The following is a 13890-nucleotide window of genomic DNA, read 5'->3' on the forward strand; positions in this document are numbered from 1 at the left end:
ACCATGTTAGCCAGGATGGTCTCGATCTCCTGACCTCGTGATCCGCCCGTCTCGGCCTCCCAAAGTGCTGGGATTACAGGCTTGAGCCACCGCGCCCAGCCAAGCATCACTTCTTTAAAGAAAAAGTTTGGGGACCAGTTGCAGTGTCTCACACTTGTAATCCCAGCACTTTGGGAAGCAGAAGCAGGAGGATTGCTTGAGCCCAAGAGTTTGAGACCAATCTGGGCAGCATAGTGAGACCTTGTTTCTTAAAATAAAATAAAACAAAACAAAACAATAAACAATAAACTAAAAAGTTTGGCGTTAAACATAACTCAATGAAGGATAAGTAAGAATTCAGTTGTATGAGAATCCATGCTGGCTAAGATTTGCCTGACTATATCTGTTCTCTGTGGGAGATGCTGGTATGGATTTGGGCTTGTATTTTCAGATGTGGAGAGGCCATGCCAGGGGCTGTGTGTGCACTAATAGGACTTTCTTCTTGGGGAACATAGGTTGTATCTGCAGCAAACGCTCAATGACACTGTGGGCAGGAAGATTGTCATGGACTTCTTGGGTTTTAACTGGAACTGGATTAATAAGCAACAGGGAAAGCGTGGCTGGGGGCAGCTTACCTCTAACCTACTACTCATTGGCATGGAAGGTAAGAAGAAATCTTTCAAACGCAGCATGGCTCGGAGTCATATGAACCTGATTTCTAATCTTGTCTCCACCGCTTATTAGCTCCATGACTTTGAACAAGCCACTTCACTTTCTTAAGCCTCAGCCTACTTAGCTCTAAAAGAAACATAATAGGGGCTAGGTGCCGTGGCCCACGCCTGTAAACCCAGCACTTTGGGAGGCTGAGGTGGGCGGATGATGAGGTCAGGAGATGGAGACCATCTCAGCCAACATTATGAAACCCCGTCTCTACTAAAATACAAAAAAATAAATAAAAAATTAGCCGGGCATGATGGCATGCACCTGTAGTCACAGCTACTTGGGAGGCTGAGACAGGGGAATTGCTTGAACCTGGGCAGTAGAGGTTGCAGTGAGCCAAGATCACGCCACTGTACTCCAGCCTGGCGACAGAGCAAGACTCTGTCTCTAATCCCAGCACTTTGGGAGGCTGAGGCAGGAGGATTGCTTGAGGTCAGAAGTTCGAAGCTGCAGTGAACTATGATTGCACCACTACACTGCAGCCTGGGCAATAGAGTGAGGACCTGTCTCTAAGAAAAATAAGTGGAAAGAAATGAAACATGATAATGTCTTGTAAATAGTTGTGAAGATTAAATGAAGTAATGTATGTCAAGTCTTTTTTTTTCTTTTGAGATGGAGTCTCACTCTGTTGCCCAGGCTGGAGCACAATTGTGCGATCTCGGCTCACTGCAACCTCCGCCTCCCGTGTTCAAGTGATTCTCCTGCCTCAGCCTCCCGAGTAGCTGGGACTACAGGCTTGCGCCACCACACCTGGCTTATGTCAAGTCTTTAAACTAGTTTCGTGTATTCTGAAAAGTTTCCTTTTCCCTTCCTTAGCTGTTACGTGAGTGCATATACTGAGATATTAGGGACCTCTCTGAAATACAGACATGTGATGCTTAGTGTCAGGGATACGTTCTGAGAAATGTGTTGTTAGGTGACTTCATCATTGTGCAAACATCATAGAGTATAGTTACACAAACCTAGATTGTGTAGCCTACTGTATGCCTAGGCTATATGGTATAGCCTCTGACTACACCATGTAGTACATGGTGTTAGCGTATTACTGTACTCAATATTATAGGCAGCTGTAACACAATGGTAAGTATTTGGGTATCTAAACATACCTAAATTTAGAAAAGGTATAGTAAAAGTACAGTATCAAATACTGCAGGAAAAAGGTGACAAAAGACAAAATACATATAAAGGATAAAAAATGGTAGTTTGGGAATTTTTTTATTACCAAAAAAAAAAAAAGATAACGGTATACCTGTATAGGGCTGCTCCATTATAATCTTATGGGAACGCTGTTGTAGATGTGATCTGTTGTTGACCAAAATGTCATTATATGGTACATTACTGTACATTTTCTCTACTAGATCTGTCTATGTTCAGAAAAGTTTTATCCCAGTAAAAGAGGGGAAACTTATTTTTTTAATGTAAATTAAATTTTATCTTTTAAATAGATAATACATTCATGGAGTTCAAATTCAAAATGTGTAAATAGGTATATAGTGATAAATATTAATACCTCTTCCACCTCTATCTCTTAGCTTCCCAGTTTCTTCCCTGGAGGTACTGCATATTATTAGTTGCTTGTGTTTTCTGCTAGATAAATTTATGCATACACTAATAAATATGTGAATGTGTTTTTGTTTTTTTTTCCCCTTTTGAATGAAAGGAGAGACCCTTAAACTCCACTCAGGAGAATGAGAGCTTTTTATGAGGCAGGATCATTGTCTCATTCTTATTTTTATTTCTGGCAGTAGCGCGGTGCCATGCCCATGGTAGGTACTTAGTAAATGGAAGCAGAGAAGTTATTTATTGTCATTCACCACTGAGCTCCTCGGTTTCTTCTTGTTTGATTGTCCATTCTTCAGATTTGGATCCTTTGCTCCTGGATTTCCAGCCATGTGGCTTGTGAATTGACACCACCTGCCTCTTTTTTTGTTTTTGTTTTTGTTTTTTATTGAGACACTGTCTCGCTCTGTCACCCAGGCTGGAGTGCAGTGGCGTGATCAGGGCTCACTGCAGCCTTGACCTCCCAGTCTCAAACGATCCTCCCACCTCAGCCTTCCAAGTAGCTGGGACTACAGGCATAAGCCACCATGCTTGGCTAATTTTTAAAGTATTTTTTCTGGAGAGATGGGGTCACCCTATGTTGCCCAGACTGGTATCGAACTCCTGGCCCCCTCTCACCTTGGCCCCCTAAGTTATCCTCTCACCTTGGTTCCCTAAAGTGTTGGGATTACAGATGTGAGCTATTGTCGCTGGTCTTACCTGCCCCTTTGAAACCAGCTCTTGGTTGACCTTCCGAGAAAGAGCCAGTTCTGGTTTACTTGACTCTTTCTTTCTTTTCTTTCTTTTTTTTTTTTTTTGAGACAGAGTCTTGCTCTGTCGCCCAGGCTGGAGTGCAGTGGCATGATCTCGGCTCACTGCAACCTCCACCTCCCAGTTCACGCCATTCTTCTGCCTCAGCCTCCCGAGTAGCCGGGACTATAGGCGCCCATCACCACGCCTGGCTAATTTTTTTATATTTTTAGTAGAGACGGGATTTCACCATGTTAGCCAGGATGGTCTCGATCTCCTGATCTCGTGATCCACCCGCCTCGACCTCCCAAAGTGCTGGCATTACAGGCGTAAGCCACCGTGCCCGGCAGTTTACTTGACTCTTATGTCTTTCTGTTGCCTGCGTTTCCTGTGGTAGGGTGCATGGAAGTGGATCCCTCAGGTAGAGATGAGAGAGCAAGTCTCCTTTGAGGATGCATGTGGACTTTCATCACTTAAGAAAGCATCTGTCTTGGCATACTCAGACAGAGCTGGGGAATATTTTCTAAATTCCATGCCCTGCAAAAGTGTGTGTGTTCAACTCATGGGCTGTGCAAAGGCCAAACAACAGACATGGTCCTAGTTATAAAGGAGTAGATGGAACATACACTAGGGCACAACCAATTCAAGTTGGCATTTAAAATAATGTGCCATATTTAAATTATACAACACTCTCTTCAGTCGTCTGATATTCTTCCCTCCAACAAAAATCACTTGCACCAGTGAGCCCCAGTGTTGCTCTAAGAAGTGTTGTCTTGGCTGGATGTGGTGGCTCACACCTGTAATCCTAACACTTTGGGAGGCTGAGGCAGACAGGTCCCTTGAGCCTAGAAGTTGGAGACCAGCCTGGACAACATGGTGAAACCCCGTATCTTAAAAAAACAAGTGTTGCATCCCTTAGGTGTATTGAAGTGGGAGGAAAGGTTGAGAGTCTTTAAGTTCCACAGAGCTACCCTAAGTAAATACAGAGCTACATAATCATTAAACTTAGAATGACTAGTTAACTCCTCGTGTATATGTTGTTGATACCAATCATTTCTGTTTTGCTTCCCTTGAATTCTTGCCATAGTCAAGAAGAGTACACGTATACACAGTTGATTACCCTACCTGATTTTTGAGTATCGTTTTGATGTGCTCTTGCTTCCAGTAAGGGCAGCAGCCTTCATTTAGGGAAGTAGACTTAGCTGATAGTGGACCCTTAACCAGTGATATTTGCTAGAGTTACTACCATACATGCTTAACACCTAATTATCTGAGAGTTGTAATTGGAATTTCCCTGATTCTGCCTAAATTTTGATTTGGAACTCTTAGCTGGGCGGGCAGGCTGGATTTCTCTCTAGCACTGCATCCTGTATTCCAGCTCGTGCAATAGAACCACTGCTCTGCATAAGAAAATGCCTTTCTTCTTACAGGAAATGTGACACCTGCTCATTATGATGAGCAGCAGAACTTTTTTGCTCAAATAAAAGGTTACAAACGATGCATCTTATTTCCTCCGGATCAGTTTGAGTGCCTCTACCCATACCCTGTTCATCACCCATGTGACAGACAGAGCCAGGTGAGCTTGTGTGGTCTTGAGAAGGGTATAGAACTCTAGATTCTAGAAATGCCTAGGCTGGAATGTCTTTCTCCTTCCCCGTAGTGATGTGCCAGGTTTGGATTACAGGCTATTCTTGCCTTAACACACCAAGAGGATAATTTCATTGTAGCTCACAAATTCCAGGCTCCCTGGAGTGGCCACCAGATGTTCGTAAGTATAACTAGCCTCACAGAGCTAATTCTCTGGACAGACACTGTCATTGATGCTGATGGACTCTGGTTACTCTGTTTGATTGGCTTATAAGTTCATGGAACAAAATGTGTATGTCTCCATTGGATTTAATCATTGTTTGCTTTTGTCATGGATGCTATTTCTTTTTGATAAGCATCAAAGGCCGGGCGCGGTGGGGTGGCTCAAAGCCTGCTACATCCCAGCCGACTTTCTGGGAGGCCGATGACGGGCGAATCACGAGGTCAGGAGATCGAGACCTCATCCCTGGCTAACACGGTGGAAACCCTGTCTCTTACCTAAATACAAAAAACCTAGCTGGGCCGAGGTGGCGTGGGCGGCCTGTAGTCCAGCACTCGGGAGGCTGAGGCATGCGAGAAATGGCGTAAACCCCGGGAGGCGGGAGCTTGAGTGACGCTGAGATCCTGGCCACTGCAACTCCAGTCCGGGCTGACAGACGCCGGACTCCGCCGTCAAAAAAAAAAAAAAAAAAAAAAGATAAGCCATCAAAAATCCTTTTGATAAGGAGAAGGGTGAATAAAACTGAGCTATGTGGTTTAATATATTTCCTGGATCTAACTGGCCAGCCAAAGATACCCTTTCCTTTCTTCAGAAAGCTGTCTAGCTACTTCATGTAGGAGTCTTTGCTGGTTAGAATATGTTCTTGGGAGAAAGTTTCGGAAGGTTTGGGTGGAGGATAATTCCTAATTTGTCATATTCGTGGCTGTGGGTCGTCTGGTCTCAGGAGCACTGAAGCCTAGGCTTCTTTGTCACTTAACATTCAGACATGGACTGTCTTGTATTGTTTTCTCTCAGAGTTTAATGTGCATTATGTCTTCTGCTGGATATAAGTTCTAAAGACTTTTTTTAAGGCATCTTTTTGTGTTTGTTTTTACTGCCAAACTGGCACATCATAGTTTTACTGATAAAGATTTGGTGATTTACATTTTTTTTTCTTTCTCTTGAACCTCTTAGGTGGACTTTGACAATCCCGACTACGAGAGGTTCCCTAATTTCCAAAATGTGGTTGGTTACGAAACAGTGGTTGGCCCTGGTGATGTTCTTTACATCCCAATGTACTGGTGAGAAGGGGCTAGGGCTGGGGCTTCTTGGGAGTTTTCTTTTCCATTCCCTGGAAAGCCTTGTCTGTGTCCCTTCTGAGTTATGGCATGATTGGTTTTATGTGGTCTGTAGGAAGGTTGGCATATCCAGATGTGAGCGTACTGAACCTGTGGGAGGTAGTGGGGGGAGTGATAGCCCTATCTCTAGGACAGGATGAGAATTCTTCAAGTCCAAAAAGATTCCAGAGGCTTGAGCCTAGATAAACTGTTCTTGGCTCTTTGGTATTTAGAGACTGAACACCAGTACCTCTAACCCCCCAGTGGGTGTGTTTTCACAGGATGAGTGTAAAGATATTATCTTCACTGTTTTCCTTAATTGCACTCTACCTAGTTTTTCAGCCTGTCCCCCACGCCCCAACACTCCACCTCCCCACCCCCCACCGAAAAGTATCACTAGTAAACAGAAGCCTGTTTGTTTTCTTGCAGGTGGCATCACATAGAGTCATTACTAAATGGGGGGATTACCATCACTGTGAACTTCTGGTATAAGGTGAATATGGTTTGCTTTTTTTGTTTTTTCCAGATGGAACTGGCTCTTGGGTGAGGTAGGTATAATAAATGATTTTGGATGGGATGGTTGACTATCCCTGGAAGTGATTCTCAGGTGTCTGGGGAGATGAAGAAGGATAGGATTGAATTGGGTTTCTTTTTTTTAAATACATTTTTTGAGACACAGTCTTGCTCTGTCACCCAGGCTGGAGTGCAGTGGCGCGATCTCGGCTCACTGTAACTTCTGTCTCCTGGGTTCAGGTGATTCTCCTGCCTCAGTCTCCTGAGTGGACTACAGGCACATGCCACCATGCCCGGCTAATTTTTGTATTTTTAGTAGAGATGGGGTTTCACCATGTTGGCCAGGCTAGTCTCAAACTCCTGACCTCAAGTGATCCACCCGCCTTGGCCTCCCAAAGTGCTGGGATTACAGGCCTAAACCACTGTGTCCAGCAAGAATTGGGTTTCTTAGAAGGGAGGATGGTACTAAGAACAGTAGAGTGACACTGACGCCTGCTGCTGAAGACATTTCCTGAGCTACTGCTTCCTTTGTAGGGGGCTCCCACCCCTAAGAGAATTGAATATCCTCTCAAAGCCCATCAGAAAGTGGCCATAATGAGAAACATTGAGAAGATGCTTGGAGAGGCCTTGGGGAACCCACAAGAGGTATGTGACCGCCCCAAGGTGGCTCAGTGGGTTGGTTGACCAAGGAAAGTCAGGATCGGAGTGACATTCTTTACAGCTTCTGTGTTTCGGTATCTGGTGTCCTCTTGTCTCCATAGAGGTTATGGGTATGTTCAGAAGAATTCTTGTTTTCTGGTGATAGCTGGGCTTGACTGGCGGATCAATTATAATTAGTTCCATGCTAGTAGTAATGTTCCCCATGGGGCTTGTGTGCCATCTGGGGACCCCCTGAGGGGATTCTTCTGGAACAGGAAGCGAGCACTAAAGCATCTCCTTGCACTTTCCCAGCTGTGCCAGGGCTGCTGTAGGTAATGTTGAGAGACCTGCTTCCCATGCAGGTGTGCCAGTGGCCCTTTGGGTAAATGGGGGAGGTTTGGATTTGTAGGGTTCTTGCCTCCCTCTTGCAGGTAAGCTCACATCCACAGACACCTCTGGTGTTGGGAGATAGCATTAGCCCCAATTGCAGGTGATAGTTTTTTGAGGATATGGAGGCAGTTAACATTCTGGAGAAACATGCAGACGCTCTTGGATGTTGGGGGATTATTAGCTCCTCTGACCATGTCTGTCCATTTGGGGCTGATTACAGTAAGAGACAGGGTGTTGTGAGAGGGAAGAATAATAGTACAAGATGGACCCTGAGGAAAAGGTTATCTCCCAGAATACTGGGTTGGCCTTCAGGAAGACAGGTGATTAGAGGATTCACAAGATTGTATGAAAACATTGTCTCTGTCCTTGGCTGGACATCTGATATCTCCAGACACACCCTGTCCAATTCCAGGGCCAGGGAACAGCCAGTTCTGATTGGCTCCTAATGTTTCTTTACAGGTGGGGCCCTTGTTGAACACAATGATCAAGGGCCGATACAACTAGCCTGCCGGGGGTCAAGGCCTCCTGCCAGGTGACTGCTATCCCGTCCACACCGCTTCATTGATGAGGACAGGAGACTCCAAGCGCTAGTATTGCACGCTGCACTTAATGGACTGGACTCTTGCCATGGCCCAGGAGGCAGGTGTTCGGGGCGAGGCAGGGCAGTTGACACTCCACTCCTATTTGGAGGAACTTCATACCCTTGCCTCTTGTGCCCCAGCACCTTCTGTCTCTGCCCCCCGCCTGAAGTCCTGCATTCAGTGTGTGGAGTCCCAGCTTTTGGTTGTCATCACGTCTGTGTGTATGTTAGTCTGTCCACTTCGGAATGTGTGTGCGTGTGTGTGCATGCACACGCTTGTATGTATCTGTTCCCTGTTCCTTCTGGGTCAGGCTGTCACTTCTGGCTCTCAGCCCTATCTCCTGCAACCTCAGTGCCTCAGCCTGGGAGAGAGAGAGGAGATGCTCTTGGACTCCCCACTGCGTCTAGGCTGCAGGGCCAGAGCTAGTCTGACCATTAGGTCAGTCTGCCTCCTGACAGTTTTTGCATAGTCAAACTCTAGGTGGTGTGGGAATGGCTACTGGGACTCTAATGGGGTGAAAGAGAGGGGAGGCTTGCCTTTGAGAGCCTAGATAGCCTTCCTGTGAGAGAGGATTAGATAGTTTTCCAACTGGGCCTATAAGCTCAAGCCATACATAAAAGGACCTTGGGACATAAGAACCAATGATTGTGCATAAGTTCTAAATTACAGACACGTACAATTTCTCTTTCTTCAGCACCAGCTCTTGCCCCTATGCTGGGTACCAAGGGAGTTCTCCTAGCTGTGGCTTCTCTAGGTTCTAGGGGTGCAAGCCTGTGTGTGTGTGTGTGTGTGTGTGTGTGTGTGTATCCACACTACGGGTGCAAGCCTCTGTGTGTTTGTGTGTGTGTGTGTGTGTGTGTATCCACACTGGCCAGCCTCCCTACTTACCAAGGTTCTCCACTGCTTACCTTTTCCAGTGGGACAGTACAGTGTGAGCCCCCGGGAAGTACTGCCTGACCTATCCTAAGCTTTTACACTTGGATTTTAGCCATCGTATGTTAGCCAGGTCTCACTGCAGCCTGCCCGAGGCTAACTGGCTGGAGCCTCCAGGCCCTACAATGCTTCCTGCCCAGGCCATATCCTTTACTCTTGCTGAGCTTCCTGGCTGAATAGATGAAATGGGGTCAAGCCCAGGCAGCTCACTCACTACCTGTGATCCACCTCAGGGCATGGGCAAACACATAGGCTTGCCTCTTAAAGCCAGCTCCTCTGCCAGACCCCATTGTAATGTGCCACAACACCCTCAGTAGTCAGGGCAACTGGTAGATCATGGAAGTCGAATTTCCTTTTCTGTTAGGAGCTACTCATGAGAACCCCTCTCAGGGCTGCAGCTTACAGGTGGGCAGCTGTGATTGCACAACTTGAAGGGCCATCATTCACATCTATTCAGTGGGAGTGGGGCCCATGGGATTGGGCAGTGTGGTGGCCCTGTGTCTCCTCACCTCTGCTCCTGTCTTCCCTTTCTCTCTGGAAGGGAAGAGGAGTTGGAAGGTCTCTGGTTTTCTTTTCTTTTCTTTTTTCTTTTTTTTTTTGCCAAAGGTTTACTTCCAGCATCTGAGCTCTGGCTCTCACCCCCGAAGCTCAGTTTATAGTGCACTGATGAACTGACTGAGAGGATGCGTGTGTATGCGTGTGCATGCCTGAGTGTGTTTTTTGGAGAGGGGTGTTTATTTTTAGTACCCCATTCTGGGGTTCTCTGATGCAGTGTGGATGTGAAGACATGGTATCTTCTTAAGTGTAGCTCTTTCAAATATAGTCAATGCTGGGAAATGTGATTGTAGTGATCTCCATCCCTCCACTTCTTTTGGGAAAGAGGAGCACAGGAGTGGTGCCACAGTCACACTTGGAAAGATAGTAGATTGTTTTCATTCTCAGCAGGTCTGCTGTATTCCTGGCTCAGCCCTCAAAGGTGTGGGTGATATGTCAAGGAGGCGTGCACTCAGCTGGTCCTTGCTGGGTTCTGTGCTGACACAGGTCTCACCTAAGGTGGCCGAGGGGTGGGAGGGAGAAGGCTAATCTTGGAACCTTCACAGGATTGGCCTTGATCCTTGGGTGATACAAGAGTGATCCTGATTTTTAGACACCTAATATGTGCCTAGTGCTTTTATCTTTGTTCCTCACTATCCTGCAAGGTAGGTATTCTCACTTACAGACGAAGAAATGGACTCAGAGAGATTAGGTGATTAGTGACAATCAGTTGTAACTTAGCACTGTTTGGCTGCAAACCCCTTGCTCCTTCCTTTCAACCAACTATGTTGATTTTCCTTCCTTACCTCCCTCCTTGTACCACAGGTTCTGTCCTCAAGATCCTACCCCACTAGGCAGTATCTGAAGGCAGATCCAGCCCAAGATGGTACAGAATATACAGTTCAGGGTAAAAGTTCTTCTGGTCTCCTGCTAACAACGTCTTGGAAAAACTGCCTGGGAAGCCATATTATGAGTTAGTACTAGAAGAAGCTGTGGGGGGAACTGAGTTCTATCTCTAATTGCATTACTTGTGTGTCCTTGAATAGACCCATAACTGCTCCCAGCATGCTTTTGCATCTATAGAACTGAAACTGTAGTTCTAGATAGCACTAAGAGTCCTGGTTCATATTCAGCTGCTGCTATTTCCCCCCAAGGAAAAGATGAGGTTTCCCTTGATGAGGGATATTTAGGCTCAAATTCTGCCTGCCACAGAGGAAACATTTCTGCTGTAGTTGTTTACCTCCATCCTAGCTGGCAGTGTGGGACACACATACAGCAAGGGAAGGTGGGGGTTTGGGCCTGTATAGAGGTCAGCCACGCTGCAGGCTCATCTACTCACACCAGCAGGTAGAGAGAAAACTAGTGTTTTGTAAAGTCAAATATTTGTTGGGGGGTTGGAGTTCTGGGGATGGAGGAGGGGCTGTTCTGGGCATCAGTTGAGCAGATGCCCAGGATGCCTGGGGGAGACCAGCTTCCCCTACAAATCAGAGCTCTAAATTACAAGGTTTTTACCAACGTGAACAGTTGGGGGAAGTCGTCTGCTCTCATTTGCGTAATGGTTTCTGTCACTGGTGATTAGACACAGGATGAAGGAAAAGAAATTTGACAATTAGGAATGAGCGATCATTAATCTGAATCTGTTAGGAGACAGAGAGGGGAAGGATCCTTATCAGTGGGCCAGCCCAGTATGGGGAGACACTCCCTCCCTCTGCCCCCAGAGACTCCTGGGCTACATCCTCTTTGAGTATTGCCACAAGTGGGCAGAGCTTGTATTTCATAACAAACACTCGGGACCCAGTCGCCAGCCTGAGATGGATATAGGAACAGACATCTTTGGGCATGAGCCAACAAAGATAGAAATAGATGGATGTCAAGTACAAGCTCTAAGGCAAAGGATAACAATGGAAAAGTTTTGACATGTGTTTGCCATTTGTGGAAAATGTTTTTGTAATAGTCAACACCCCTGATAGCTCACCTGTGACAAGTATTTGTTACATTCCAGCAACTGTAGGGCATGAGGAAAAACTTGTCCTTATCAAATCCCAGGAACTTCTGCTTAGTTGCAGAAGAAATTACATGAAGCAACCAGAGGTTATAAGGCCACCCATGTATATGGTGCACCCTGTGTGGACAAGATTAGGGACCGTTGAGAGAGGAGGAAACCAGTAGAGAGCAAAGCTCTACGCAGGCTCCTCGAAGCTTCTGGGCTCACCTTAGAGGGCCTCTGTACGCTTCCTAGCAACATTGATGTCCCCACAACCCCGAATTAGTGCAGCTGTGGCTGTGTGGAGGGCTTTGAGGCCTTTGGCCCAGATGTGTGAACAGTGCTGAGGTTCAGTAATAGCATGAGTCTTGAGGTGTGGAGCAGCCCAACTTGGCTCTTCCCATGTCTCCATGTTACTTCTCATCTTCTGTCCTTTCAAACTTCAAGGACAGTATTAATTTACACTAGTATTTGTTCCTCAGTTTTGTGACTTGAATGCAGTGAGTGCCTTAGATGAGAGGATCCCTCAAGGATGAAGGACTGGGGGTTGGTGGTTCTCTCTTTCAGAATGGGAACTTCCCAAAAATGGGGCTGTGTCTCACCTCTCAGTAGGTTCCCTACCTCTGGGTCTTCCACCCTTCAAAATCTCGTACAGAATTTAGCAAGGGCTGCAGGGAATGACCCTCAGGGACCAGTTTGACCCAGGTGGGGTAGATGATGAGGTATGCCTAGAAGTAGCTCGGGGTTCCTTAGTCTGGCCTTTCAGCTGGTGTCTTACTCCCCTTTGAGACCTCCAGCTGCTTGTCTTCCACTCCCTGCATACCTCTCTGATGTCTTCTCAAACTGCTGGCTCTAAAGGGGTATTCTAGTGTCCCTCTGAGAGCTGCCTGCAGTTTCCCTTATTCAGCTGTCCCCTGCCTGCGGCTTCCTTACCAAGACCCTTTTTCCTAAACAGTTGTCCTTCCCTCAGAAACTCCATAGCTGCAAGTGTTGAATAGACTTGTCTTTAGGATCCCTCTCTGGTCATCCCTGTTCATCTTAGGGCCATCTCCCTTTTCTGATTTTTGACAACTCTGTTTATTTTGCCCATGGCTGCTCCTCTTATTTTGTGTCTGCTGTGTGTTCTTGCTCTTCTGTTGTCAGTTCTGTACATCCTGGTCCAGCTTGTCTCACTGTGGTAGCCCCTTCTGCTTGTCTTCAGCCATCTCGGTTTAATCCTCATAGGTCATGGATGAATGGAGCCTTGCTGAGCACTTTGAGGGCATTTCTGTTGGGCAAAACCTCAGAAACTGGAAGTTTTGAGGCCTGTGGGCCTGTGGTCAATGAGGCCTCTGGAGATGGGTTAGGGGTGGGCACCTAAAGAGTAGTAGAGAGCCAGTTGAGGGGAGAGGTGCAGTGGTTGCTGCAGAGACTTAGTGAGAATGGCGCCAGGCCTGGGAAGCTAGTGTGGAAGAACTGAGCTGTCCGAAGGAGATACCAATATCCCCTTTGCAGGGTGGTGATGGGCATCAAAAATGACATATGTAACATGTCCCCTTCATGGAGGATTTCCATCTAAATGCATCTGTGTGCCTTAGGGACCAGTAGCTCAGGGGTGATGGACTTTTTTGAATGTCTCCTAATTTCTCTCAGGTGTCTTTGGCTCTGTGTCACCAAATGTGCCTGACCTCTGCATCCCAGTGGTTGCTGAAAGGGAAACAGTGTATTGTGTAGTCAGGTGTCAGGAGTAGAGATCTTAATGAGAAAGGCCCTGGCAGCTGGAGAGATGAAAGAACCCAGTGGTCAGCTTATACCCAGACTATCTCTACACTCCTCTAAGAGTTTGAGTCCCATAGCTGATTAAAGAATTTACATGTGGGCTCCCCCCTGCTTTCCTACTTAAAATCTATTCTCTCATATTTTGGTAAGGAGCATGTGGCTTTAACTTTCAATGGTAAACAATCTAGGACAGTGTTTAAAGGCATGGATTTTGGAGTCAGATATAGTTGGTTCGAATTTATAGCTTCACTGCTTTCCAGCTGGGTTTGACCTTGGTTGATTTACTTAACTTCTCTGAGCCTCAGTTTCCTCAACAATAATGACATGGGTGGAGGGAGGCATGTGAAAATATCTACCTCAGGGTTGTTGGAGTAACGGAAACAATGTTTGTAAAGCTTTAGCACAGTGCCTGGCAAGCACTTAATAAATGGCTGTGGTGGTGGTTATATTTATTATGTGATTTATTCAGGAACTTGGTTTCAGTGATCTCTAAACAGATTTCCAGTGGTTCTTTCTCTCTCAAGAAAAGCATAGGGAAAAACAAGAAATACCTCAGATAAACCATATTGAGTTGAGGGTAGACAGAAGAGTCTAGTACCTAAACTCACCCTAAAGGAAGAGAAACAGGAAGTGTCTGATGCATCTTCTGCCTGGGCAGCCAGACTT

General features: G+C 46.2%; 1 protein-coding gene across 1 annotated transcript in view; it reads left to right on the forward strand.

The window, feature by feature from the left end:
* HIF1AN (hypoxia inducible factor 1 subunit alpha inhibitor) overlaps positions 1 to 13668 on the forward strand; it is an 18473-nt gene extending 4805 nt beyond the window's left edge. The window contains exons 3-8 of the mRNA XM_017881201.1: positions 495 to 643; positions 4419 to 4564; positions 5750 to 5856; positions 6322 to 6385; positions 6940 to 7050; positions 7894 to 13668. Coding sequence (XP_017736690.1) covers positions 495 to 643; positions 4419 to 4564; positions 5750 to 5856; positions 6322 to 6385; positions 6940 to 7050; positions 7894 to 7938 — 622 coding nt within the window. The 3' untranslated portion in view covers positions 7939 to 13668. The remainder of the gene's footprint in view (positions 1 to 494; positions 644 to 4418; positions 4565 to 5749; positions 5857 to 6321; positions 6386 to 6939; positions 7051 to 7893) is intronic.
* Positions 13669 to 13890: the final 222 nt, after the last annotated feature.

This window comes from Rhinopithecus bieti, unplaced genomic scaffold (assembly GCF_001698545.2).
Source record: "Rhinopithecus bieti isolate Rb0 unplaced genomic scaffold, ASM169854v2 scaffold_425, whole genome shotgun sequence".
Classification (NCBI taxonomy): Eukaryota; Metazoa; Chordata; class Mammalia; order Primates; family Cercopithecidae; genus Rhinopithecus; species Rhinopithecus bieti.